The 26050-nt window shown below is 52.1% G+C and overlaps 7 protein-coding genes across 7 annotated transcripts; 5 read left to right on the top strand and 2 right to left on the bottom strand.

Annotated features, from left to right (window-relative positions):
* Positions 1–296: 296 nt before the first annotated feature.
* On the top strand, positions 297–1004 carry PMZ80_005228 (uncharacterized protein; the record flags this gene model as incomplete). The annotated part of the gene is made up of 1 exon (XM_064873649.1): positions 297–1004. One exon carries the CDS (start codon positions 297–299, stop codon positions 1002–1004), a length of 708 nt encoding a protein of 235 aa, XP_064730753.1.
* A 1797-nt stretch (positions 1005–2801) lies between these two features.
* On the bottom strand, positions 2802–3747 carry PMZ80_005227 (uncharacterized protein; the record flags this gene model as incomplete). The annotated part of the gene is made up of 2 exons (XM_064873648.1): positions 2802–3662; positions 3712–3747. 2 exons carry the CDS (start codon positions 3745–3747, stop codon positions 2802–2804), a joined length of 897 nt encoding a protein of 298 aa, XP_064730752.1.
* Positions 3748–4034: 287 nt separating this feature from the next.
* smc6 (Structural maintenance of chromosomes protein 6) lies at positions 4035–7490 on the top strand (the record flags this gene model as incomplete). Its single annotated transcript, XM_064873647.1, has 1 exon — positions 4035–7490. The coding sequence occupies one exon, from the start codon at positions 4035–4037 to the stop codon at positions 7488–7490; it is 3456 nt and encodes a 1151-aa protein (XP_064730751.1).
* Positions 7491–10338: 2848 nt separating this feature from the next.
* On the top strand, positions 10339–12550 carry GGA2 (ARF-binding protein; the record flags this gene model as incomplete). The annotated part of the gene is made up of 4 exons (XM_064873646.1): positions 10339–10423; positions 10480–10940; positions 10995–11267; positions 11315–12550. The coding sequence occupies 4 exons, from the start codon at positions 10339–10341 to the stop codon at positions 12548–12550; spliced, it is 2055 nt and encodes a 684-aa protein (XP_064730750.1).
* An 802-nt stretch (positions 12551–13352) lies between these two features.
* PMZ80_005224 (uncharacterized protein) lies at positions 13353–15285 on the top strand (the record flags this gene model as incomplete). The annotated part of the gene is made up of 6 exons (XM_064873645.1): positions 13353–13418; positions 13469–13496; positions 13843–13869; positions 13922–13986; positions 14037–14277; positions 14333–15285. 6 exons carry the CDS (start codon positions 13353–13355, stop codon positions 15283–15285), a joined length of 1380 nt encoding a protein of 459 aa, XP_064730749.1.
* Positions 15286–17647: 2362 nt separating this feature from the next.
* PMZ80_005223 (uncharacterized protein) lies at positions 17648–21487 on the bottom strand (the record flags this gene model as incomplete). Its single annotated transcript, XM_064873644.1, has 1 exon — positions 17648–21487. The coding sequence occupies one exon, from the start codon at positions 21485–21487 to the stop codon at positions 17648–17650; it is 3840 nt and encodes a 1279-aa protein (XP_064730748.1).
* Positions 21488–22709: 1222 nt separating this feature from the next.
* BOI2 (polar growth protein) lies at positions 22710–25712 on the top strand (the record flags this gene model as incomplete). Its single annotated transcript, XM_064873643.1, has 3 exons — positions 22710–22767; positions 22821–22964; positions 23020–25712. The coding sequence occupies 3 exons, from the start codon at positions 22710–22712 to the stop codon at positions 25710–25712; spliced, it is 2895 nt and encodes a 964-aa protein (XP_064730747.1).
* Between the last annotated feature and the right edge of the window lie 338 nt (positions 25713–26050).

The following is a 26050-nucleotide window of genomic DNA, read 5'->3' as shown; positions in this document are numbered from 1 at the left end:
ATATTGATACACAATTTTCAAACGCCACATGCCTTTTCAGACTACAAGTAGGGAATTCGCACCTCCTCCGCGAAAGTACTCAAATAAGCCGGACAAGAAGCCACAGTAAAGCGAGCAAACCCGAACCGTCGTGCATGAGACTGCCGGACCGAAGCACCTCTATCGCTCTTGCCTCAGGCGCAGTCATACTTCTGCTGGGCATCTACCTCGTCCAAAGCGACCTCACTTCCACCCTTACCAACTATTTAGCAATCCAACCAGCCACCACGGGCAACAAACCCTCAACCTCTTCCACCATGGCCTGGCGCTCCTCCGGCCGAACAAACGCCGAACTAATCTCCAACCTCTACAAATCCCAACTCATAACCTCAGACCGCGTCCGCGCGTCCATGACCAGCGTAGACCGCGCACACTACGCCCCCGCCGCTCCCTACGAGGACTCACCCCAAACCATCGGGTATCAAGCCACGATCAGCGCACCGCACATGCACGCCTCGGCATCAGAGTCTCTACTCCCATTCATGCCCGAAAACAAAGGCGCCAAGGTCCTCGATGTGGGCAGTGGAAGCGGGTACCTAACACATGTCCTCGCGAACCTAGTCTGTGGCGCAGACGGTAAGGGTGACGGGAAGGTAGTAGGCATAGATCACATCCCGCAACTTACCGAGCTCGCGACATCCAATATGAGGAAGTCAGAGGAGGGGAGGCGCCTGCTCGAGAGTGGTAAGGTAGAATTCGTGACTGGGGATGGGAGGAAGGGGTACGTTGAGGGTGGACCCTACGACGCGATCCATGTTGGTGCTGCTGCGAGTGAGATGCATCCGGTTTTGATTGAGCAGTTGAGGGCGCCGGGGCGGATGTTTATTCCGGTTGAGGATGCGGAGGATAGGGGGATGTTTGGGGCGCAGTATATTTGGGTTGTGGACAAGGATGAGAAGGGGGAGGTCAAGAGGAAGAGGGATATGGGGGTTAGGTATGTTATGTTGACGGATGCACCGAAGTGACTAGGGGGATTGGGTTGGTGGTCGTGGTTGCTGCCGTGAATTTTGAGCATGAGAGGGTTTGCGGCTGCGTAAGTACTAGGCTGGAGGAACAAGTAGCAGCCAGCTGTAAATTGCTGGCATTCCAGTGCGAGAGCGATGACTATGTATTACGAGGTATCATAGCATGACATAGATCGCTTTATACGCAAAGTGACTTGAACCCATAATTCTTGGCCAACATCGTGATAGCCTCTTACTCACTCGGGTTTGCAATGTGTTCCCAACGCAAGGTTGGCTCTCGTAGGGTGGAGATCGTCGCTAAGTTTGTTTCTCTTGACCCCATCCCGGTGACTGAACGATAATATTGCATTTGCATGGTGTTCATCATACTACACAATGGCATGGGGTTTTTACAATGATAAGCTCCCAAGAGGGCGTGGCGTGTTGTTGATGATGTATGCATTCCAGCTATGTAGCACTCCAGCACTCAGCACACAGCAAAGCTCTTGTCCACACCCACTGCTGCACGCCCAAACTCTGCCCAACTCGACCAATTATGCTCACTCGGGACTCTTAGCTGATTGGCCATCGTTCTCGCCGACTTCGATAACTATAATCTAGCGCAGAGTTCTTTAGCACAAGCCCAATCCATCTCTGGTGCACCCAAAACACCCCATATCGCTGCTACCATTGTTTCGAGCTCATGTACCAGTATCATTTGTTGGATCTCTTCATTTGCTAGTGGAAGTCGATGTAGAAGAGCGAACGCTCGAGGAACCAGTGCCGCCTGAGCCGCTCGAACCGCTCGAATTGCTCGAACCACATGAGGGTTTTGTCTCCGGCTTCGGATGCTTACCAGTCACATACTGGTAATTCTCCGATTTGGTGATTGAGGGATTACACGGATCCGACATACTGCGAATGTTTGTGGTTTGTGGTATGGATTTGAGGTTTGGTTACTTGTAGTTGATTTGCCAGTTGCTTGTATTTGGTTCGATTGCTTATAGTGGTTTGCTTGTGGTATAGTAGGAATGCAGGTTAGAAGCTGCTGGGGCCGGCTCTTGTAGGACTCCTTGCGTAAGCTGCATCTGCCACTCTTGACGTGCGTCTTGATTGCGTTCCTTTCAGTCAGTGACGAGCGAGGCCAGGTGCTGACGTATACAATGCAAATTTACCACGCGCATGGCATCTGAGCTGTTGCAAAGGGCGAAGCAGCCATGCGGCCTCCTCTCATGTGTTCTATCATGTATTTCGTAGTCGTTTCATCCTCAAAACAGTCATGGTGATCCTAATGTCCGTGTACGTGCTTGGCCACATATATGCAATGGCGAGAACGGTGTCCTTCGCGTGCGTGATAATTCTGTCTGACATAGTCTGGTGTCAACATGGCTTCTCCAAGTCATATTGGCGTGAATTTACAGTAGCAAATCTGGTGTGTCAGGCTTGACAAGCAAAGCTCTGCAGCCAACACAACAGTAATGAATCCCATGAGCAGTGGACTGCGGATGGCCGGATTGCTTACCAGTATGTGGTAGAGTCGATCAAGTACTGGCCACTGTTTGGGGAGGCGGAAGTCGCTGCGAGAAGTGGGCTGAGCGCCTCCAAGCCTCTTCGAGATTCGGTGTTCATTCTCGCAGAGCCATTGCATTCGTCATATGGAACAGACACAAGGTCATTTCCAAAGTATGCACAGAGGTCGATCCCAGGAAGAAGAAGGACACCAGGCTGTGTGCAGAATGAAGAGATGCCATGAACATCAACCACGTGCTCGACAAACATCATGTTAGAGCGTCTTATGGTGTAGAGTCCTGGTGTGCCTCATATGTATTTCTTGTCAGGATCGAGCGTGTCCAGCAGCTCAATAGTCTTCTCATAACCCGCAAAGACGATGCCACCGCTTAAAACTAGGCGACCAAGTCGAGGAGTAGCTCCAGACCACAAAGTCAAGACGCCCTCATTCTTCAGAATTGATAAACCACATTGTATGCTGTTCTTGTAAAGATTCCTTGCCTCCAAGCTTTGCATACGTGTCTTGACAGTATCGATGGGTTGAGTTGTGTAGACAGTGACTGCACCAGCTATAGCACCAAGACCAAAGGTGCTTATGGTACCGAGCCTCTCCCCTGGTGAGGTATAGGATTCTGCCATCTGCTTCAACCAAGTGTAGGTACTGAAGCGTACAGCACTGTTTGCAGCTTGCCTGGCTGTCGTGGGGACAAAGCCTTTGAAGAAGCCTCTGATTCCTTGTTCTCTCGCAATGAGAGCCGATCCGTGGAGAAAACCATTCATACGTGGCTGAGGACGTTTCCGATCATCTATCAGTTGTGTCTTGATGCTTTCGAACGGTGTCACGGCGAGGAGCGACTCTGTAAAGCCAGCTCCAAAGCCAGCAACGACTGTTCTGGGCCCTGAGATCTTGCCATCTTCATCTACTAGCAGACTCTTGTATGTATCGAATGCGACGAAGCGAACCCCGGCCTTGATCGAATTGCCGATAATCAATGTTGTGCAACCAGCATACCATTCTTTGGATGGAAACTTCGGCCAAGGCAATTTCTTCGAGTCAGGGAGCCGCTGATTCAGCTGCGATCGAGTCTTTGCGAACTCGAATGGGTATGTGATTGCTATCTCGATCGCACCTGCCGTCGAACCAGCAATTATGGACCGAAGCACAGTTGGCTGCCGACGGGGATCAGCTCAAATCACACTGGTTGGAGATATTACTTACCTTAGCCTTCTCGGGCTCTTTGACTGCAGCTGCCATTGCAAAGTCTCAGCCTCACAGTGGTCCGAGAGACTTACCTTATCACCACATCTCAATGACTGTAGCCGGAAATTTGGAGTGAAGGTCCGGCAATCGCACGGCTAATACTCGGCAATGATGCACTTTTCACGCAGAACGCGCTTTCTTTCTCCGACGCGTCGTGCCTGTCTCATTTGACCCCCAGGCACAACATCGTCTCCACCACCACCACCACTTCTTCCCCTACAGTTCGTCGATGCCACAATATTGCGCCTTGCCCTCGAAGAGGTCATCGACCTGCGACAGACATGTCGCACCGAAAGCGGCTCGCAGATCACGATCTCGACGATAGCGATGTCTCTAACATCAGTTCCTCGCCGCCAGGTTCAAGCTCGCAGATCGGCTCAGATGGTCGCAAGAGGAGACGGATTAGTGATCAGTCGGACACCACACCCGAGCAAATTCAGCAAGATGATACACAGATGACCGGTCAAATAGACTCCGACGACGGTGATGTCGCGGATTCCGACGACAGCGCTGAACTGGCTGCAACTCAAGCAATCCTCGAGAGAAGGGCTCGCCAGCGGGACCAAGGCAATGAGCCCAAGGAGGCTGGCGTACTCGACAAAGTAGAGCTCTTTGACTTCATGTGCCATCACTACTTCGAGTACAAACTTGGCCCCCTCATCAATTTCATTTGCGGCAAAAATGGTAGTGGAAAAAGCGCGATTCTCACGGCTATAATATTGTGCTTGGGTGGGAAAGCTTCGGCCACCAACCGGGGCGCAAGTCTAAAGAGGTTCATCAGAGAAGGCGCAGAACGAGCGCGCATCGTCTGCAGAATCAGGAACAAGGGTAATATGGCGTACTTGCCAGACGAGTTCGGCGACCACATTACCATCGAACGTCACTTCTCAAAGGCTAGCACCAGCGGCTACAAAATTTGCACCGCCTCGGGACGTCAATATTCCACCAAGAAAAGCGACCTCGAGGCTATCACTGACCACTTCAACCTTCAGATTGACAATCCTCTCAATGTCCTCTCGCAAGATGCTGCTCGTTCCTTCATTGGCGATTCCAATCCGACTATGAAATACAGGTTCTTTCTCAAAGGGGTCCAGCTGGAACAACTAAACATGGACTATCAAGTCATTGCGGAGCGCCTACAGAGTATGGCGTTTAAACTGGAGAGGACGAAAGATGACGTTAAGAGCTTGGAGTCAGTCAAGGAGCAGAAGAGGCAGGATAAGGAGACGGCGGAGAGAACAGAAGGCATTAGAGACCGGATGCGAGAAATCTCCCGGCAAGTAGCCTGGGTGCAAATCAAGGAGCAAGAGGACATTGTTGAAGGATATGCCGCCGATATTGCAGATTCTGAGGGGAAGATACAAGAAGTTCAAGCTGTTCTCAACGAAACAGACACGAAATTACAGGAAGCCGAAACTGCCAAGGAGAGCACTCGTACGGAGATGGACGAGGCTGGTGAAGCTCTGAGGCAATTCGGTGACGAGCAAAAAAGTGTGCAGAGCGAACTTGACGATGCAAAAAAAGACATGGCCAATGCACAAGCTGAAGTACGAGATGTCGGTGCTGCTGTCAAGAATCATTCTCAGCTGATTGGCAGGCAAGAGAAAGCTATCGCAGATGAGGAGCAGCGTCTTCTAGAAGCCAATGGTGGAGGTGCCGCTCGTCGGCTGCTTGAGCTTGAAGCTGCAAAGTCGAATGCGCGTCAAGTCAGAGAAGACTGGAATGGTCATCGAGCTGGCAGACAAGAGATCGAGCAAAATATCAAGAACGCCAAGGTCCGTGTTGCAGAGAATTTGGTTGAAAGGGACAGATGTCAGCAAAACGTCGATTCACAACGAGACAAAATTCGGGAGATGGAGGCCAATCGTGATAACCAGTCAACTGGATTTCGACGAAACACAGACCGTCTGGAGCAAGCCATCGAGCGAGAATCAAGATGGCAACGCAAGCCGATCGGACCTGTAGGGAAGCACGTGAAACTGCTCAGACCTGAGTGGTCCTCTATCCTGGAGCGCACATTTGGCAATACCTTGGGAGGTTTTGTAGCGTTCAGCAAGCAGGACATGGACTTACTGAAGAAGTTGGGGCGACAAGTGGGATGCGACGCCGAAGTGACTGTCATCAACGATCTGCCCATCGTCCCAAGAGAACCGGACGAACAATTCGATACAATACTAAGGGTGCTAGACATTCCGAACGACCATATCAAGAAACATCTCATCATACAACATGCCATCGAACAATTCATCCTGGTACCAGATGTTAGCCAGGCCACGGCCATCATGTATAACTCAGACCGCTTACGCTGCGTCCGTGGCTGCTTCGCGTTCAACCCGCACGACAAACAGAAAGGTGTTCTGCTCAAATACGGAGCATCAGGTCACCCGAGCCAGGACCCCGTACATGCCTGGGGCACCATGCCGAGAATGAGAGGCGACATGGAAGCCAACATTGCAGCCAGACGGCAAGGTCTGCATGATGCACAAGACGAGTTAGCGGCAGCGAAAGCGGCTTGGCAGGATGCTCGAGCTAATCAGATAAAGCTCGAACAGTCTCTTAAGCGCCACGACGGTCGTGAACGGGAATTGAAGATAGCATCTCAGCAAGCTGATGACGAAGTGGAAGCACTTGAGAACGCAATCAAGGAAGACAATGTTGAGAGCGGTAAGCTTGAAGCATTGAGAGGAGGTCTAGAGGAGGCGAAAGAGGCCAAAGGATTGGCTGAAGAGCAGTTCAAAGATGCCATCAATGCTCAAGACATTGCTAAAGGTGAGCTTCAAGCTCGTCAAAGGCGGTTGGCCGACGCAAACGCCAAGATCGACGAGCTTCGACGCACATATGAGGGAGCGCAAGCAGCCCACAAAGCAGCTGATCGTGCCCACTCCACTTTGTTACTGGACAAGAACGAGCAGTTCGCTCGGGTTGCCGACGCGCGTAGCGACCAAGAAAGAGTAATGGAACGGAAAGCCAGAGCTGAGGAGACCTTGCGTGAATGGACTGACAAAGCCCGAGAGAGAAGCGAACGCGTCAACGTGCCCGAAGGTGTAACTTCTGAACAGCTAACAGACCGCTACCAGAGACTGAAGGTTGACTATGAACGGCAACAGCGGCGGCAGGGATTCACAGTGGAGGAAGCCGCCGCCGCCGCTGTCACTGCCGCTAGAGCCCACAAACAGGCTAAGAAGGACTACGACGAGCTCAAAGAAGGCGAAGTCATGCTGACCGAATCATTGAAGAACCGTCGACGTCTCTGGCAGATATTCCGGCAGCATATCACTGCTCGTGCTCGGACGAACTTCTCGAAGCTTCTGGCAGAAAGAGGCTTCCGAGGTAAGCTGCTTGTCAACCACAGCAAACACCTGTTGGATCTTTCTGTCGAGCCAGATATCACGAGGCGCAGTGACCAGGGACGAAGCGCAAAGACGCTATCGGGTGGTGAGAAGAGTTTCAGTCAGATATGTTTGCTATTAGCGCTGTGGGATGCAATGGGCAGCCCAATTCGATGTTTGGACGAGTTCGACGTGTTCATGGACGCGGTCAATCGAAGCTTGAGTGTCAGAATGATCATCGAGGCTGCCAGAGAGTCGATTGGCCGGCAATACATATTGATAAGCCCCGGCAGCAAGAGTGATATACCAAAAGCGACAGATGTCGCTGTATCAGAGTTGAGCCCGCCCGAGAGAGGTGAACAGAGGACTATCGAGGAGACAAGAGGTGGTGGAGGTCGACGTGGCTGAGCTTGGGAGCACTGAGTAGTAGCTGTATTGCTACTGTTGTGTCTTCTAAGGCCTGCACACTATTATTCTGTACAACTATTCTACGCATGATGATGATACGTTTGGTGGCACTTTGTTTTCCAGGATGCAGCGTAGCCGTGCTCGATGAATCAGTCACAGCATCTGTTGTGGCTCAGACATATGAACTCATAATTTAGTGATTCGAATTCTTGATGGTCTAACAGGTCTCATGTCTCTTCTCCGATTGTACATCTTGCCAAGAGCTCTGCGAGCACCTCTTCCTTGACGAACTTTTCTTACCTCGCCAATCAATGATGCTGTCCTAGCTTCTGTCTTATCCAGCACTACTATTTCTGTCGACATGTCACAATACTCAGGCCTCCCAATCTTTATTCATGCTTGGCACGCCCTTCAAGCGGCTCCGCGCGGGCCCTCGTTTCTTGGCATCTGGTAATCGGGTGAACGACTCGGATGTACCAAGGTACGGTTCACTCACAAGGTCGAGAGGCAACTCATCTGTTCGAGAGTAGATCTGACTACAGATTGTCTATCGAGACCCTGTTGTAACAGACGTTGAATACTTCTTAAGGAGCCCGTCACGAAAGCAGTCTCATGATGTACAGGCCCACCTCCTCAAGTCGCCTGACTTGTTAGTGTTCTACGGTATCCTGGTCCACACATACGATCGACCTGAAACTAAATCGGTCTGAAACCAGTGTTCTGCCAATCGTCAAGACTGTCATGGAACCTCGAACGGGCCTGACAAAGTCTCCCACGAACTGTTCCACGCCTACGCCGAAGAAGGTGCCTCATAAGGCCCTGCGAGTCTCGCAGCATTCGTGACAGCAGTCGGGTAGAGGTCTATCTCGTTGCAGTCACTTCAGCCTTCTGCATCGCAGCCAGATCGCCAGATCACAAGTCACCGTAGCATGGAGTGACATTCGACGAACTTTCTACAGCCGATACAATGTTCTCACCCATCGTCATTTTAGCACTGTTCGAGTGTTGGATACATCATGTCGGCGCCGTGGCCTGCTACGGGCCAAACGGCGAAGACAGGAACAAAGAGATGGGCTTTGAAAACTTGGAGGCATATGCGCCCTGTAACGCCAATTGTCAGTATCCTTGAGATCAACGAACACGATGTCGTACCCCCAGCGAAATCAAGCGACGACAGGCTAACGATTTTTACTCAGCGCCCCATTCTATGTGTTGTGGATGGGGCTCGAATAGAACGAACGCAGGTACAGCGGATACGTGCTTACCGAACGGACTCTGCCAGGCTCCGGTAGATACATGGAGGGAGAGCTGCACAGATCCTACGTGGCAGGCACCTGAGTGTGTGAAACTTTTTGTCAACGGCACCGGATATGGAGGCGAGCCGCAGGTGAATGATGGTAAGTCAGAGTACTCGATCATCGTTGGCACCGGTTGCAGAGCAGTTCACATATCTAACGCGCCGCTTCTAAAGATAACGGAAATCCACTCGTAGACGTTAAAATCACAGTATGCGATAACGGCAGCTTTTGCTATGGAAGGGATAATCGGGCATGTTGTCAACAAGGACAAGGGGTATGGGTCGACGCGCAAGGGTTGCAGACGAACGTCAACCCATCTACTTCCTCCTCAGGCTCTAGCAGTACATTGTCTACACCGTCGACCACCGCGACGCCTGACCTACCCGGAACAACTACACCCACGCCGGAGCCGAGCAGCGGCCTCTCAACCGGTGCACAAGCAGGCATAGGAGCAGGTGTTGGAGCAGCAGCGGTGGTCGCAGCGATAGTAGCAGGATGCTGGTTCGTAAGGAAAAGAAAATATCGTGCAGGAAACAGCCAACTCCTCGCGGCAGATGCGAAATACTTCAGCGAACCTCCTCCTCAGCACCAAAACTCTCCCTTGCCACCCACTGGGCTGCAGCCTAATGGTAGTGGCCAGAGCTATCATGGCCAAGTCCCGATGCAGGAAATGGAGTCTTCGAGCGCATCGAGTACGAATACACCTACGAAGAACTCGACGCCTTTGGTGGAGGTGCCCTGAAGACGGTTCCGGAAAGGTATAATCATTGGAGGTGGCAGTATCATATCAAGAGCAGATTCCGAAGGTAACAGGGCCCTAAACCATGCCAGGCTTCAGGCAAGCGAACCATTCCATAGAGTTCGGTCTAAGCACCTGGAGCCCGCAATGACCTGCACTTCAATCGACGCCTCAAGCGATACTGACTGCATTATCAAAAGACCGACTCAGTGCACACGTCCGCGAGCACTGTATCCAAGCGATTGTGCCTTCCGAGCTCACTCGTTTTTCCCGATCACATTAAGCAAATTCAAGTACCAGTGCCCAGCCATGATACGATGCTCACCATGCATGGTGACAGCTCGCATCGCGTCGAGTCCTAGAAGGGCGTTGCTAGGAGTTCGTCGTGGGTGAGGACGAGGAAAGAATGTTAGTCTCTCAGAACCTTTGTATCAGATGATGCACGTGAGGGACGAATGAGCTAGATCTTTCTGTGAGTGGTTTCCGTGTCTATAACAGCCGTGATGTCCCAACCGTGGTAAAGGTCATTGCTATATTGCATTGACCGCAGTCGTAGTGCAAAAGAATTTGGATAGCTGTTTCTTAAGAGGACAAAAGTGTTACCTACTCACAACGACGCTTTCAGGCCGCCAAGGAGGGTTGAGAAGTGCCTGGAGCGGAAGTGACGTGCCGGACCCACCCCTCCCGAAGAAGCCACTGCACATGCAAAGCGACTTACTGCAGTAAGTGGGCTGCGACCGACAAGGTAACATCGGATCAGATCACGTAGTTTTACAACCGCAACACCATCCCCCACTGCCGTTCGACAAGCATGGAGGCGGCATCAGCTCGAATGGCGGTGCGACACCAATTCGAGGGCTTCCCACCGCCCCGGACGCAGTTGCAGCGCTTCATCTGTGCGTCGCATCCAGGTTTCGAGTTGACGAGGTCATTGCTGACTGCCTGCCTCCAGATAATGCATGCGATCCGCTATCGAACCTTGAGCCGAACCTCGCCTTGAACCTCGAAATCGTCGACCTTATCAACCAGAAGAAGGGCAATGCGCCCAGGGAAGCTGCCGTACAGATCGTCCAACTCATCAACCATCGCAACCCGAATGTGTCACTATTAGCCCTCTCTCTGCTTGACAACTGTGTGAAGAATTGCGGCTACCCTTTCCACCTCCAGATCAGCACCAAAGAGTTCTTGAATGAGCTTGTCAGACGCTTCCCAGAGCGACCTCCTCTACGCTCTTCAAGAGTCCAAAATAAGATCCTAGAAGCTATTGAAGAATGGAGGGCGACGATATGTCAGACCTCGAGGTACAAGGACGATCTCGGCTTCATCCGGGACATGCATAGACTGCTGCTCTACAAAGGCTACATATTTCCAGAAGTCCGCAGGGATGATGCTGCGGTTCTAAACCCGAGCGACGTATGTTGGAGAAATGTCATTCCGGTATTTTGGATTCGAGGCTAACATACGTAGAACCTGAAATCAGCTGAGGAAATGGAAGAGGAAGAAAGAGCTGCTCAGTCTGCGAAGCTGCAAGAGCTGATAAGGAGAGGCACACCACACGATTTACAGGAAGCCAACAAGCTCATGAAAGTAATGGCCGGATATGATACGCGGAACAAGACAAATTACAGGGCCAAAGCTGCAGAAGAAGTCTCAAGGGTACAGCAAAAGGCCAAGATCCTCGAGGAAATGCTCGAGGGATTCAAGGAAGGAGATCAGATCCAAGAGGGCGATGTCTTCGAGGTGCGGTCCGTCGCTGCATCGTCTGTTGTACCTACTAACCGTTTCAGGAACTTGCCAACGCTCTGCAAAGTGCCCATCCAAAGATCCAGAAGATGTGTGAAGAAGAGTTGGAAGATGCCGAGGCAGTAAACAAACTCCTGGAGATCAACGACAGCATACACAGAACCATAGAACGCTACAAGCTGATGAAGGCCGGTAACGTGACCCAAGCAAACAGTATACCCAAAGGAACGCTTGGTACCACAACCGGTGTAAGCAGAAACGCTGCTAACGAGCTATCATTGATCGACTTCGATGCCGAACCCGCACAAGAACAACCGCCAGCACCTGCACAGTCCGCTCAAAACGGATCTCTTCTCGAAGATGCCCCTGCTCCAAGTGCTGGAAAACAAACTACTGTCGAGGACGATCTTCTGGGCTTGTCCCTCAGCGACACGCCTGCTTCAGGCGCCATCTCCTTGGGTGGCTCGAATTTGTCTGACCTCTTCAATTCCGCACCACCGCCTGCGGCGTCGCCACAACCTCCTCAATACGCACAACCCTCATTTGCGGCTCCGTCTGTCGCACCAACTCAATCTCCGAGACCAAATTATGATGCTTTTGCATCTTTGTCAAGTGCTCTACCGCGGTCAAAACCAACAACACCTGCGCCAGGGCAGCAAAGGCCGACACAACAGCCTTCAGCACCTTCAGATCCGTTCGCCTCTCTTGTATCCTCAGGCTCTCGACCTAGCACACCATCCATGTCTATGCAACAGAATGGCCCTCGCCCAGCATCAGGCTCCTTTCAACCGAGTAGCCTGGCGAACACGACGGCGACAGCAGCGAGCAGTGCTGCTCCACCGACGACAACAGACGATGATTGGAATTTCGTATCATCTCCTCCTGCGCAAGAACCAGCTCTTCCACAAAAGAGCACTCTGACCGTGCACGATCAGGGCAAATTGAAAGTCACACTAGAGTGCATGCGACAAACGAATCAAGGGCCTCCGGCATCAGCGCCAATCTTCGTAAAGGCTTCGTTCACGAACCAGACGGATATGCCAATCAGCAGTCTCCAATCCCATATTGCCGTTGAGAAGGCTTACGCTTTACAACTGCAGCCGCAGTCAGGAAAGGATCTACCACCACATCAGCCGAACGCTGTAAGTCAGAACATGCTAGTCAGCAACGTGCCTCCCGGCAAAGGAACTGCAGTCAAGATACGCTTCAAAGTGTCTTACAGCATGAGTGGCTCCCAACACGAAGAGCAAGGTATGGTAACGAGTCTCGGCATCGCTTGAGCATGCTTTTTGCAAGTCGCTTCCATATCTTTGGTTGCTTTCTGCAAGATCAGACCGCCCCACGGGGTTGACAAACACCAAAGGAGCTAGAGCCATATCGCAGCCTACAGGTTCGAGCAAGAGCACGCGATGAGCAGATTGGCTGCTTGCTGCACTGCTGACCCGCGCCAGGCTCCTCACACTTGGCAGTAGCACAATCGGTTACGGCTGGCTTGAGCTGAAGACTCAAAAGTACTGTGAAGCGCAAGCCCGACGTTCTGGCCCGGAAACTTCGCTTATCTTTTGGCAGTTTGGTATTGCCAAGGTCTTGGCATGCAGCCTCTCGCTAAAGCACTCGACCAAAAGGCTGGATGCTCGACAGATGAGGAAGGGACAGCACATGGCACACAGCCTGACATACTCAAATAGGCTTTTGGTCAGCCTCTAGCGGGCGCGGATACTGCGACACAGAAAGCAAATACGGTGGCCCTTCGTGATGATGGCAACCTCCTTGGACTTGGTACGGAAGTTGCCAATGACCCAGCGTTCTACGGCTTGGCTCGTGAAGACCTGGATTCAAGATGCGGATATCGTCCTGTGTGAATACGAAGGAGTCCTCTAGGCCATAGGGCTGCACGACTGTTGCAGCCATTCGATAACTGAGAACGAAGTCTTCGCGAGCGACTCTAACCCCGCTCTTCATTGCATTTGTGCACTTCTTCTTTAATCCGGGGCCCTTCCACCTCTCTTGTTCTTGTTTCTGTGTCTGCCAGACTCACCCTGTGCGAATCTAACGCTCAAGTTTTCTGCAACCACGCTCACAATGTCGAGTGGGGCAGCCACAACAACTACGCGGGAGCCCGTCACCCATACAGTGGAGGTTGGAAAGGTATTTGGGTTGTTGGCGATGTATGATGATACAATACTGATGGCTCTCAGGCTGACTACACATTTGTACCAGATATTGGTGAGTCTCATGCAAGACCCGCACCGAAACATCGCTTTGATGCTCGATGTGTATCTGTAATTTCTCCTGGACAGCACGTCCACGACTCTAGCCTAGAGAAAAGCCTTCAGTAAAACCGACAAGGGCGGACAATACAGATGTTCTTGAGACTGCTTGCTCACGCAAGGCATAAGAGAAGCCGCCAATGCCGACAACAAGCTCTTAAGCCAGGCTGGTTGAAGCGAGGATAGCACCTCAGTGATGGCCTTTCACGACATACTCAAAGGCTCCTAAGACCAAGAAACTGGCCACTTGATTTCTTGCCTACAGAAACCTTTGAAAAATCCGAAGCTAACACATGTCAAAGTCCTCGCTGAGGTAGGCGACTATATTGGTAAGCATATTCCATGAACAGCATCGCTTCTGCTAACAGGCACCCTCCTCAGCCTATGCGTTCTATCCCAGGAACCACTCTGTTGTCAGAGCCGATTTTGATTATCCATGTATTCCGGTGAGCTCTACCTTCAGGCCCAGTAGTCATGCGAGCCTAATGCTAGTCAGTATGAAATGGTGAATACCTCCCCCGGCTTCTACTCGGGCTTCATCCCCGTAGACACTATACTTGACGATCCTCCAACGTACACAGTTCGAGTCAACGACACAGAGCCTATCTTCGTCTATTGTTCCGGGCCACACGCATGCGATGAGAAGGGAATGGTCTCTGTTGTCAATCCGAATGCCACTACGAGCCTAGATGCTCACCGACAGATGGCACGGGAGGCTGAGTATGTGCTCCAGCCCGGTACGTCGCTGTCTTGATAGAGTGCTTCTCCATGTCAGTTGCTGATGTATTGTAGGAGACAAGTGGCCGACCGAAGGCCCAGATCCTGCCGAAGAAGACCACGAAGAGTACGAGGAAGAATACGGAGAAGAATACGCGACCACCAGCGCGACTCTACCCGCCACAGTAACAGCAGCGCCAACGCTGCCGGCAACATCGTCCACAGTGAGCGCTGCAGCCTCAACAGGCAGCCATTCCGGTCTTTCACCAGGCGCAATAGCAGGTATAGCCATTGGCGCGGCCGCCATAGCCCTCATAGCCGGCATTGCAATCTGGATCTGCGGCCGTCGCTCGCGAGGACGCCGCAACGCCGAGAACCCCAACGGTACCTGGTCCCTCGGCTTCGGCAGCAACAAGACAGACCCGCACCAGTCCGGCGCAGCTACACCAGCAACCATGCCACCAGCCTACAATCCCCATGGCATGCCGATCATGACTCAAGCCAACAAAGCGTACGGCGGTCCAGGCGTGAACACCTCAATCGTCGAGCACTTCGGCTCACCATCCGGAAGCCCGCCACCCCAAATGGGCATGAGTCCTAATTACATGCAGCAGAACTTCCCACCTCACCTCCTCGACCCAAATGCTTTCAACCATAACCCGTACATGGGCGTTGGTACACCTGGTCTAGCACAGCACCCACCACCACAGCAAACCCACTTCTACAGACCAGAGATCTACTCCGGCACGCCTGCTCCACGCTCCCCACCACCAATGCAGATGCAGGGCTCTGAAATGCCAGACAGTACATTAACAGGGGACAGAAACAGCATGTCTTACGGCACTGGCACTGGTCCCCACAGCCGAGGCGGAAGCCCAGATCTCATCAGCGAGATGAACGCGATGAATCGGAGTCCCGGTACGATTAATCAGGGTGGTGGGGCTGCGCCGATGCCTAGTATGCAGGAGCCTGTGCCGCAGAGGGGCGGGTTGGGGATGGATATCAAGAGGATTGATCTGCAGGGATGAGTGAATAATGGATTAGTTGCTCATGGCGTTCGGTGGCCTCGCGATCAATGAAGTAATATAGTTACGAATTTGCTACAGGTTTTCGCGCAAGCCAAATATGATGCGGGTGGACATCAATTTCCTCACACCCGAAGAAGTTAATCGTCAATCTTCCTCGTCGATCAGGGCGTCTCATATTCCGCTGATGTCACCGTGAGAGGAAGCGGCTGTGGAGGTTCTCCCCCATCCTGTCCCTAGATATTCCCACAGTGCCAGAAAGTCCCAGTCCCCTTCCCTCCCCTCCTCGCCTTTCCCAGGTTGAACAGCACGTCCACACTCGCACCTTCCCAGCCTTCGGGAATGGATAGCACCTCCCCTATGGTACGAAATCTACGTCGTAGCTTCCTCGTGTACTTACCACGTCGTACTTTCCCTTCCCTGCAGTGCAATGGGTCGTTCTTTCCTACTGTAACACTTCCGGGTCGTTCGTGCCTTCCTCCTACACCCGGTCACACCTTCCCTGCGTCGGTACTGGGTCGTGCCTTCCACCTACACCCGGTCGCACCTTCCCTGCGTCGGTACTGAGTCATGCCTTCCTTCCGCTGGGCGTTCTTTCCTAGAACTCCGGCTCGTGCCTTTCCTGTGTTAGTACTGGGTCGTGCCTTCTTTCTACTGGGTCGTACCTTCCGTTCATCCGATCGTGCCTTCCTATACCAGTCGTGCCCTTTTCTACTGGGTCGTTCCTTCCTTATGTCGGTACTGAATCGTGCCTTCCTTGTGACGGTACTAGGTCGTACCTTCCTTCTGCTGGGTCGTACCTTCCTGGGCACTTGCGGAGTGGGTCGTGCCTTCCTTGGGTCAGTACCGGGGTCGTACCTTCCCTTTATCTGTGCGTGCCTTCCCTCCGCTGGGTCATCCCTGCCATGCACTCGGTCGTACCTTCCGTGCTTCTATGTTATATGGGTCGTGCTTTCCTCGAGGTCCCACTTGGGTCGCGCCTTCCCTATGTCAGTACTGAGTCATACCTTCCTCTTACACTCAGTCGCACCTTCTTCGTTAACTGGGTTATGTTTGCCGTCCTTGCTATGCTGAGTCGTATCTTCCTCGTCCACTCGATAGTAGTGGACTGTGTCGCGCCTTCCTCGAGGGCTCATGCTCGGTCGTGCCATCCTTGTATTAGTACCGTAGTAGGTCGTGCTTTCCTACTGAGGCATGTATCGTACCTTCCTCGAATACATGTTGTGTCGTGTCTGCCTTGTGGTCCTGCTGGTATCGTGCTTGCCACTCTCCTTTGGAATGTTGGTCCCGCCGAGCTGGGTTAAACCCACTGTGGGATACTGTCACTTCGTGTTGCGTTTCCGAGTCAAGTTTATTCGGAATTAGAATACGGAGACCACATCACCAATCTCACATTCGGAGCATACTGTAATGCAATGCACCTTCCTACGCGAGAGGATACACACTACCGCGTTATCCTCTATATTCATACAGTATCTGAGAAGATACATAAGGTCACCAAGAACGCAGCAGGCTTTCCCTACAGAGAGTATTGCTTAGCGAGTGCTCGATGTTACGCCGCCATCGCCGAGCTTCAATCGCAGTAGTCCGGGGCGCATGTGCCTTGCGGGAGGGTCGACAGCGGCGATGTCCGGGGAGTCTGATATCACTAAGCTTGGTCAGTTTAGGCTTTGTGTGAGAGGATCTACGGGCTCTTTTACTTTGTTTCCCTGGATACTCTTTTCAAAGCATGGGAAGCATACGTCTTGCTCTTGTTCGTAGAGTAGTGTGCAGTTGTGTCATGCTTTCGGCTAGTGAGATGTACAGTACAGTATTGACCACGTCGTGGATTCAGCGTGGGCTGTCGACATGATAGATAGATGGTATGCCTGTGTTGTCAATGAGCAGCCGGTATGTAGCAATCCTTGCTGTGCACTGTCACCTCAGTGTGAGCTCGACATCTGGATGGAAGTCGACCACGTATGTAAACAACTGTCTCTAGACCACTATATTTATTCTGAAGCTTTGCGACTCGCTCTGAACGCAATATACGCATGTACCTTACACAACGCCCGCCTAACGCCATGAGCTCGGTCTGAGCTCACCGTGAAAACACAATGACAATCAATGGGGTATCTCTTCGCAATGTACGATTACCGAAATATACTGCTGCCGCCGAAAGTCCCCTCCTTTGAGGATCAACTAGGGTGAGCGGAATGCTCGCTGCTCTTGTGGACAGGCTTCCCTCTGCTCCCTGCATCACTGCTGGTTCTGATATGTGCTATGCAGCACGAATGTGGACCTTCTCCATTAACCTGATGTGTCGCTTGTTGAGCCCGACTGTTGGTGCCGAGCTTCGTTTGTGTAGCTTACCCATGTCATGAACTCAGTCATCGTCAAGCTCAATAATTTCAATGATCCTCGATGCCGTAGGCTGAATGCCAGTTGACGTAGCGTCGGTTCCATTTTGTGCCTGTGGCATGACCGCAGCCTGGTCAGTGGTCACTCGCGACTGGCTCTCACTCTTCTCACGATCTCTCCCAGGCTGTCTGGAATCACCCCGTGAAGCGCCGCCGTTAGCTTCGCGATCGACTTCCTGCTTCACGACCCATGACCCATCTTCTTTCACTATGATGGCGCGCGCATCAGTATTTCCCGCTTCCACAAGCTGATCCCGAACACTTTGCAAGAAGCCATCGATGACAAGACTGGCAGGTCTTGCATCTTTGCTGCAGGTCGGACAGCGCCATTCATACACCGATGTGAGTGCATCTTTATTGTCGCTCATTCTGCTGCGTAAGAACGTCTCGAGGTCGAAACACTCTCGATGCTTGCACTTCTTGCCTCGAACCGGAATGGTGAACATGCTTGAGAGGAATGGGTCTGTGATCGAGAGGATAATATTGTCGTTGACGACTTGCATGTCGTCATCATCTCCGTCTGCAGCAGGCTGCATTGTTGAGGTTATATTCCTCAAGGACTCCTCCGCCGGGATCTTGGTTGGCATCTTGAATGCCTGGGTGTGATCTTGCAGACCGATCACTTCGACCGCCATTGCGAATTTCTTTCCCTCTTCGCTTTTCTCTCCATGAATTGACACTTTAATTTTGTTGTCTCCGTCTTTCACAAATGGCGTGACATCGATGGGTAGATCTTTTCTGAAATGTCGCTTTCGCCGAACTTCGAGATGCTCATCGTTGATAGATATGAATATGTGTTGGGGGTAACATGTCGGAAGCGCGGCCCAGTCAGACTCGTCAGGCAGATCTTCACTGACCTTCAGCTGGACACAACGCAGATTGAATAGTAGCGAATCTGTAGTAAAGATGCGCTTTGGCAATTGTTGGGATCCGACAGCCGGCCCAATAATTTCAGCTTTCCTCCTGACCAGATCAGGTGATAGCTCGAAGAAGACTTCAAAGAATGCCAGCTCGGGCGAAAACGGATGCGGACCGAAAGCGCAGGATTGTATAGACTGGTAGAGTCGTGGTGGTTCATCTGTTTTGGCATCCTTCACTTCAGTCAAGGGCTGGCGCAAGTGTGCAAGATGCAAAGCCTCTTGCTCTGGTACTGGGTTTGTGAGAAATGGCGGCAAATTTCTCAAATCTGGCAGCAGCGGTTGAGACGCATGCGACTGCGGGTTCGGTCGAAAAATCTGCGTCCTATTCTGCGAATTATTTACTCGGCTGGCAGGCGCAGATGAAGCTTGTGGACCCAGAGGTGAGAATGCCTGGAAATTTGTTCTCGCGAAGCCGCTCTGTATTGGGCCCATGCCGTTAGCGGGTGAATGTACCACAGGAGATGCTTGAACGCGGTTGTGCAGCATTTCGCTTCCAGTGTTGACGACGGGCCGAGTGCGCGGTGCGGAGCCATTGGCCGGAGAGGAAATCACGCGCATTGGAGTTGTGACACCAGTAGCTATTGAATTGATGAGGTCTAGATTTAGAGGTGCGGTGTTTCGAGGTGCAGTAGCTAAACCTCCAGTATCGCGATCTGAGGGCAAAGTGAAGGGATTTCTGGTTAGTGCGGTTCTATTATCTGGGAGTGAAGGTTGTCCACCTGAAGGAACTATACTCCCACTCGCCCTGCGCCAGTACTGCTCGAGGAGCTGATTATATTGTAAACCGAAAGCATTGAAGTCTTCTGCCAACGAACGATCGTGACATCGTTGGAATAACGAGTTAAAGTAGTCATGTTGGTTCATGCGAAAGAGTTCGTAGGCAGCATTTTGAAATTCTAGTGGGGCTGCTGGTTGCACTTGGCGAGCAAGGGAACTGAAGATAGCTCGCGGAAGCACTGTTGAAGGAGGACACTGAAAGGCGTCGGTGATCTCTCGAGCAGTAGGTGGACATCGACGGCGCATGCAGTTTGTTCGGAAGTCCTCCCAGTGCCTGCCTAGCTGTGGAAGAAACTGACCGATGTTGGCGACCCATTGCTTTAATTCAGCGTTGGCTTTGAGCGAATAGGTGGAATTTGGCCAGCCGGCGAGAAATGCAAGTAATTCTTCGGGCAACTCTGTGTTGGATGCGAAGAGTAACTCTAGAGTTCTGAAACCATCGCTGCAGCTAGCGTCAAGACCAAGCTCAATCAGCAGCTCCTTATTGAAATGCCAGATGCATAGCAATTGGTTGAGAAGCAAGAAAAACAGGTCATTATTTTGACAGGCGTCTCTAATCCACGGTAACCTCAGCTGAGGCCGGTCGGAGAGGTCTATACGTCTTCGCATCTCAGCAATGGTGGTGTCGAAGCCGGCGAGGTAAGCTTGTCCTCTGCCGGGCACAGGAGCGGCCGATCCTTGTATAGGTGCTCGATGTGGTTGGACCACTACCGGATAAGAACCGGTACGAGGCATGACTCCGCTGTGAAGCTGCTGGTGGCTTGACATGAGAGCCGTTGATGATGGTCTCTGTGGTACGCTGTGTCTTTGTGGGGGTTGTTGGGAAGCAAGATAAGTATGAGACCGCCGGTGACTCGGTTGGTCTTGTGGTGGTGACTGTAGTGGAGTATTTGAGAAGGGAAGCTGGCGGGCCAGTGGTGAAGTTTGGGGAGACTCGGTTCTTAATCTTGTTTGGGGGTGCTGGACACTTGGAGGGTCGATACCAGGCCTCTTGCGTTGCAGGTGATCATTATGTTGCATCGATGGTGAGGCAACAGGCGTGAGCAACTGGGTGGAAGGAGGGCGATAGAATGTAGCAGCCGCAGCCGCAGCTGTCTGCCCATCGGAGGCAGCAGAAATGCTTGCACTTCTTCGTGTGCCTTCTGTAGGAGCTGAAGAAAGCTCTGGTGGACCAGATACTGGGTGTGCATTCGAGGTGCTCCGAGCGTGATCTAGACTTGTGGTGGTCGCCGCGAGTGACTGCCAGAATTCGCTCGCATCCGCCGATACTACATCGCCTACGACCTGCGGTATCGTCCTTGTACGTTCAGTTGTACTTGAGCCTGCTGGGCCTGTTGTGTCTGCAGCCAGCAGTATCATTGCATCAATCTCATTCAGGGCTTCCGGGTTGGTCGGTAGTACTGTTGGCTCGTGCTCAATCGGGTCAGGCTGGGTAAAAGTGAGGTCGACTACCTCAACGCCATCTCCGGATGTTGGCGCAGGAGCGGCCTCGGCGTCGGGTCGGAGTGTGATTCCAGACTCTTCAACATCAGGCCCATTATCATCATTTCGGGGCTCAGGACCTGCAGCGGAATGTTCCTTCTCTTGTTCTTCTTGACCTGCATCGTCTCTGGGCGCATTCGTGGAAGATACCTCGGGCACAGCGGACAGAAAGCGGTAAGCTGGCAGAGGCCTATCTGAGGAGGAATTCGACGGCTGGACAGCAGGAGTAGGGTGAACGGTGGTTGGTGGTAAAGATGTTGTCGGATTGAGGTTTGGCGCGCTGGTTGTGGAGTCGAGGTCGGATGGGAGAGACTTTCGTGGTCGACCACGGCCTCGCTTGGGGGTGTTGTTGTTCGTGGGAGTAACGGGCTGCGCTGTGCTTGTAGTGATTGTGGGAGTGGCAGTAGATATGCCTAAGCCTGGCCTCATCCATGATCGCTGGTTGGTGCCGAGGAAGCGGTTGAGGGTGGAATTGGTCGAGGCAGTATTGTTGGCAGCATTGATGGCAGCAGCATGGCTGACTGGTGGACGCGGTTGAGGTTGAGGTTGACGTTGGCCTGGGGCTCGATTTTGAAATTCAGGTTGAGGTTGAGGTTGAGGTCTGACAGGGTCGGTCGCATTCTGCATGGTGCTGCCGCTTGCCTACACATCCAAGTATCAAATATCATGGAATACGCCCACAGAGATGGGAAACCCGAAGCCGCTCTGCCAATAGGACATGTGCATACCCAACATGGCTGACAGATGTAGGTCACCGCGTGCTTCTGGTCGCTTTCACAATGAATGTGGCCTCGGTATATGTATCAGACGGCAGTTTCAGTATATGCGAGTGAGGACGTGCATAGACCGGCTGAGGCATGACTGGAACGAGAATCCAAGCTTGAAGTCGACAGAAGCTTTATTGCAATACTGCTCACCTCGACCACATCTCCCTCATCCAGATATGAGTACTGCCAGTCTGTACGCGCAAAGTCATAGTAGTTGGTCGCATCGATGGCGGCTGCCGCCATATCCTAAATGCATATCTACATCTTATCGCATCTCGGTTCCTTCCATCGCAACGGTGATGCTGGTCACCACTAAAAGCCACCATTCGCCAGCCACAGCGCCGTTGGGCTTTAGGCTCCTAAGGCTTGGAAGGCCAGCATCCCCAGGCGAGCCAGGCAGGTGGAGGCCAGTTGATCGGGACCTGCAGATGGGACCGAATGGAGCGGCCGTTGTGCATGACATCTTCCACCTCTCTTCTGCATGCTGACTTTCTGACTTTCTGACTTTCCGATGCAGGAGTGGACTGAAACCACGTTATTATTATTTACTCCCTTCTTCCAATCCCGCGCAAAGTTCACCTAAGAGCTCCCCTCCTCTCTAGTGGCCTGCCATCATAGTGATATGCTAGCACGGCAGCTTGACGTCTCCGCCTCTGCGGGTGATTCGTTGTGATTTGTGATTTTGCGACACGTTGACAGACACCAAGGGAAGGGACAGCATCGGATACGACATCCACCACATCCACCTCCTCCACCACGTCCAACGACAACGGCGCGCTACGATTTTTGTTCAACGTTGCGCATACCCCTGCTCGCATTTCACTCGTCTTGTTCAGTTACACGACCGATTGTCAATCGACCAGCCCTCGTCCTCCCATTCTGCGCCCATCCATCCCTTCCAGAAACACGCTCGACTTCCCCTGCGACTCTCGATGTCTTCAGGACTGCCTCGACCTGAAAATTGTTTGTTTTCACGACCGTGCAGATAATAGCGACGTTCGCCGTTTACGATTCACGTGCAGATATACCGAAGATACGAAGAGCACGGATAGCATGTGATACGAGCCGAAACACCATCCGCCATGGCCTTGCAACAGAACGCCCGTGCGGTTCAGCCGGGCGATGTTCTGGTCGTTGTCCGTGCGTTCAGTCCCGATCCCGTTGAGGTAATGCATGCACTGACCTTGCGACAGACGATTTCGATGCGAGAAGCGGCGACGAGTTGACCTTAAGACGATCCGAACGTGTCGAGCTCATAGAACTGGATGAAGGCTTCGGCGACGGCTGGTATTTGGGCAAGCACTTGACAAGAGGTGGAACTGGCCTATTTCCCGGTGGTATGAATCAGAACAGCCTTGGATACTAAGAGGATGAATACTAACCAAGATTCAGTATACACAGCAAAAGCACCTCCTGCAACCAGAAGCCCCTTCCACACCCCATCCAATTCTATCACTACCACGGCCCACGATGCAGCCACCACCTCCAATCATGTTCCGAGATTATCCATCAACAGCGCCAGCCCTCCCGCAACTCAATTTACACCCGCAATATCTCACTCAGAGACGTCAAATAATCCTGATTTAGAAAACACCCGCTCTTCGCTACCCGCCCCTCATCACACTACTTATGTGCAAAGGTCCATCGGCGAAGCTTTAGGGGAACATGATCAGGGTCAGGATAGCCCAGTCATGAACGAGACTCTCAATGTCATAGATGAGCATATCACCGATCTCAGCACCCCTCGCCAGAGTCTGGCCCATCAACGAGATCGTGAGGAATCAGAAAGTGATTATAGCAGCCACATAGACCGCCGTTCCTTCGTCGCTGGTCCCGAGACCGACGAAGAAGACAACACTGGTTTGGACGAGGCCACTGTTAGGTCTTGGGATCACTACCAGACCGCTCACCACTTACGGGACATTGGCCTGGATCCTAAACACTGTGACATCTTCCGAGAACAGGAGATCTCGGGAGATGTACTGCTGGACATGGACCAGAACTTCATCTACATGAAAGAATTTGATTTTGGTGTTATGGGTAGGCGCCTGAAGACCTGGCACAAAATAAAGGACTTCCAGCGAGACGTCAAGTCACAAGGAGCCGGCTCCAGAAGAACATCCGAACGTGGCCGAAACAACTCCTTGGACGATAGCGATCGCGCAGCTGCTCAAGGCCTGCAACTATCGGCCCCTCCACTGTACCTCGCTCCATCCATTACAGAAGAACCAAGCGACATGCCACACCCATTGCAACCCACTCAGAACTCCAAGAGAACGAGCTGGTCCGGGCTGACTTCACCGAATTCGTCGAGAGTCGTATCAGGGCCCGAGCCTGTCCACAGAGCAGACACTGCCATGGCCCGTCGCTCGAGACGACACTCTTCGATCGACTTTGGTCTTCAACCTGACCTCGAACTATCCTCACTTGCTGCCGCCAACCACAAGAAGCATCCCTCTACTGACAGAAGTTGGTCTATGGCTGGTAGTACGCAAGCTACTACTCCAACTTCTTCAATACGACCCACCACTAAGATAGACGACAAGTTCACTATTCCTTCCTCCCCAACACACGAGCACTCTCCTCTTGATCTTGATAGAGGTTATTTTAGTGGGAATGATATGGATACCAGGAAGGTCAGGAACCGTTTGAGCAAAAGCCCTCGAGTTGGCCATTCTCGACAAACCAGTCTTGTGGACCAACCCTCGAAGCGTACTTCCATGATGAAACGCCATAATAGACTGAGCAGTGTGGACTCTGTCCTGGGAGACATATCCATGAGCCCCACTGCTGCAGCGCCAAAGAAAGGCAGAGTCAGATCGACTAGCGGTAGAGTCACCTCGTACCTGCCTTCAGCTATAGGCATGACCCCAGCTGTCACAAATCTCGAGAATGGATCAGATCCAACCATAGCCTCACCAGGTCCCGAGAAAATGCGCATGCAGGACCGTGCAAAGAAACTGATGGGCTTTAGAAGTACTTCTGAAGCTGTGACACCTGCAGAGAAATCAGATACACTGAGGACGACACCATCAATGGATACGACCAAGTCATCCGAACTCCTGGCATCTCCCGCAACAGGTGACACAACGCCATCTGCCACACCAAGTCTCGACATGGACACACCCGAAAGCATGGATGCCACTACTGCCCTTACAAAGAATACGAGCCGACCGAGACCCAGAACGAAACAGCGTACGAGCGCCTACACCCATGGACTGCTCAAGATACCTCCCTCCGAAGCACGTAAAAACTGCGACCATCATGGATGGATGAAGAAGAAATCTTCCGGCATAATGACAACGTGGAAGCCACGACTGTTCATCCTGCGCGGTCGAAGATTGAGCTATTACTATTCTGAGGACGACACCGAAGAGCGTGGCATAATTGATATATCTGGACACAAAGTCCTGGTCGCGAATAACGATCCGATGGTTACCATACATGCCAGTGTGACGGGCGCTAACAAAGCAGGAAGTACACCCAAGCCCGAAAGTGAAGCCTCAAGTCCCATCAAACCGACTGCACCAACGAACATCTTCTATTTCAAGCTTGTGCCACCAAAGAGTGGGATGTCAAGAGCAGTGCAATTCACAAAGCCAGCAATACACTACTTCCAGGTTGACTCGATAATGGAAGGAAGGAAGTGGATGGGCGAGATCATGAAAGCGACCATCGAGCACGACTTATCTAACCTCGAAACGACCAACAAGCAAAAGACTATATCACTTGCAAAAGCTCGAGCACGCCGAGAGAGGCCTCCAGCCCTCGACGATACGAAGAAAGTTGAAGAGGAGGAAGCAAAGCAGGAGAAGATCAAAGCACTCAGAGAAAGTGGTCTGGGCATTGAATTCTCGGATTCGGCAATCAACCTCGGGGACGAGAAGACGTCAGCCCCCGCTCCTTCCGTATCCAAATCATTATCGACTGAAGGTCTAGCTCCCAAAGCATCAACACCACTACCAGAGCTTCCAGAAGAAAGCGAGAAGAACTTGCCTCAGGTTCCAGAAGAGGAAAAGGAGAACGCGATGTTACCTCCGTCACCGGGTTCAACAAGGACAAGTAAAGGCTCTACAAAAGCGTAGAGAGCGAGAAAGAGCCTCACATTTTGAATTGGATATGCACGTGCTGTAATCTCAGTGGCGCAGCAGGTCTGCGCTTGGGACATGAGCAAGAATCTCGAAGTCGAGAGAATCGGTTCTGTTTGCATAGTTCTGGTGGATACACATGTAACAATCTTACGAAGTCTACGAACATGGAAGGAACACAGCCTTGATAGACAGCTAGATACGTAATTCCGGCCGAGCATACTAATGGCATGCAACATGTTCATGTTCGTCCAAGTCCAGGGCACTGCGCTTTTACCGTGCCCAGTTCTGTGTCCTGGCGACTGACCAAGCTCACTTGTGACAGAATCGATCCA

This window comes from Knufia obscura (assembly GCF_036327395.1).
Source record: "Knufia obscura strain CCFEE 5817 isolate CBS 148926 chromosome Unknown scaffold_5, whole genome shotgun sequence".
Lineage (NCBI taxonomy): Eukaryota > Fungi > Ascomycota > Eurotiomycetes > Chaetothyriales > Trichomeriaceae > Knufia > Knufia obscura.
The sequence above is the reverse complement of the archived record's forward strand: the minus strand, read 5'-3'. Positions and strand labels throughout refer to the sequence as shown.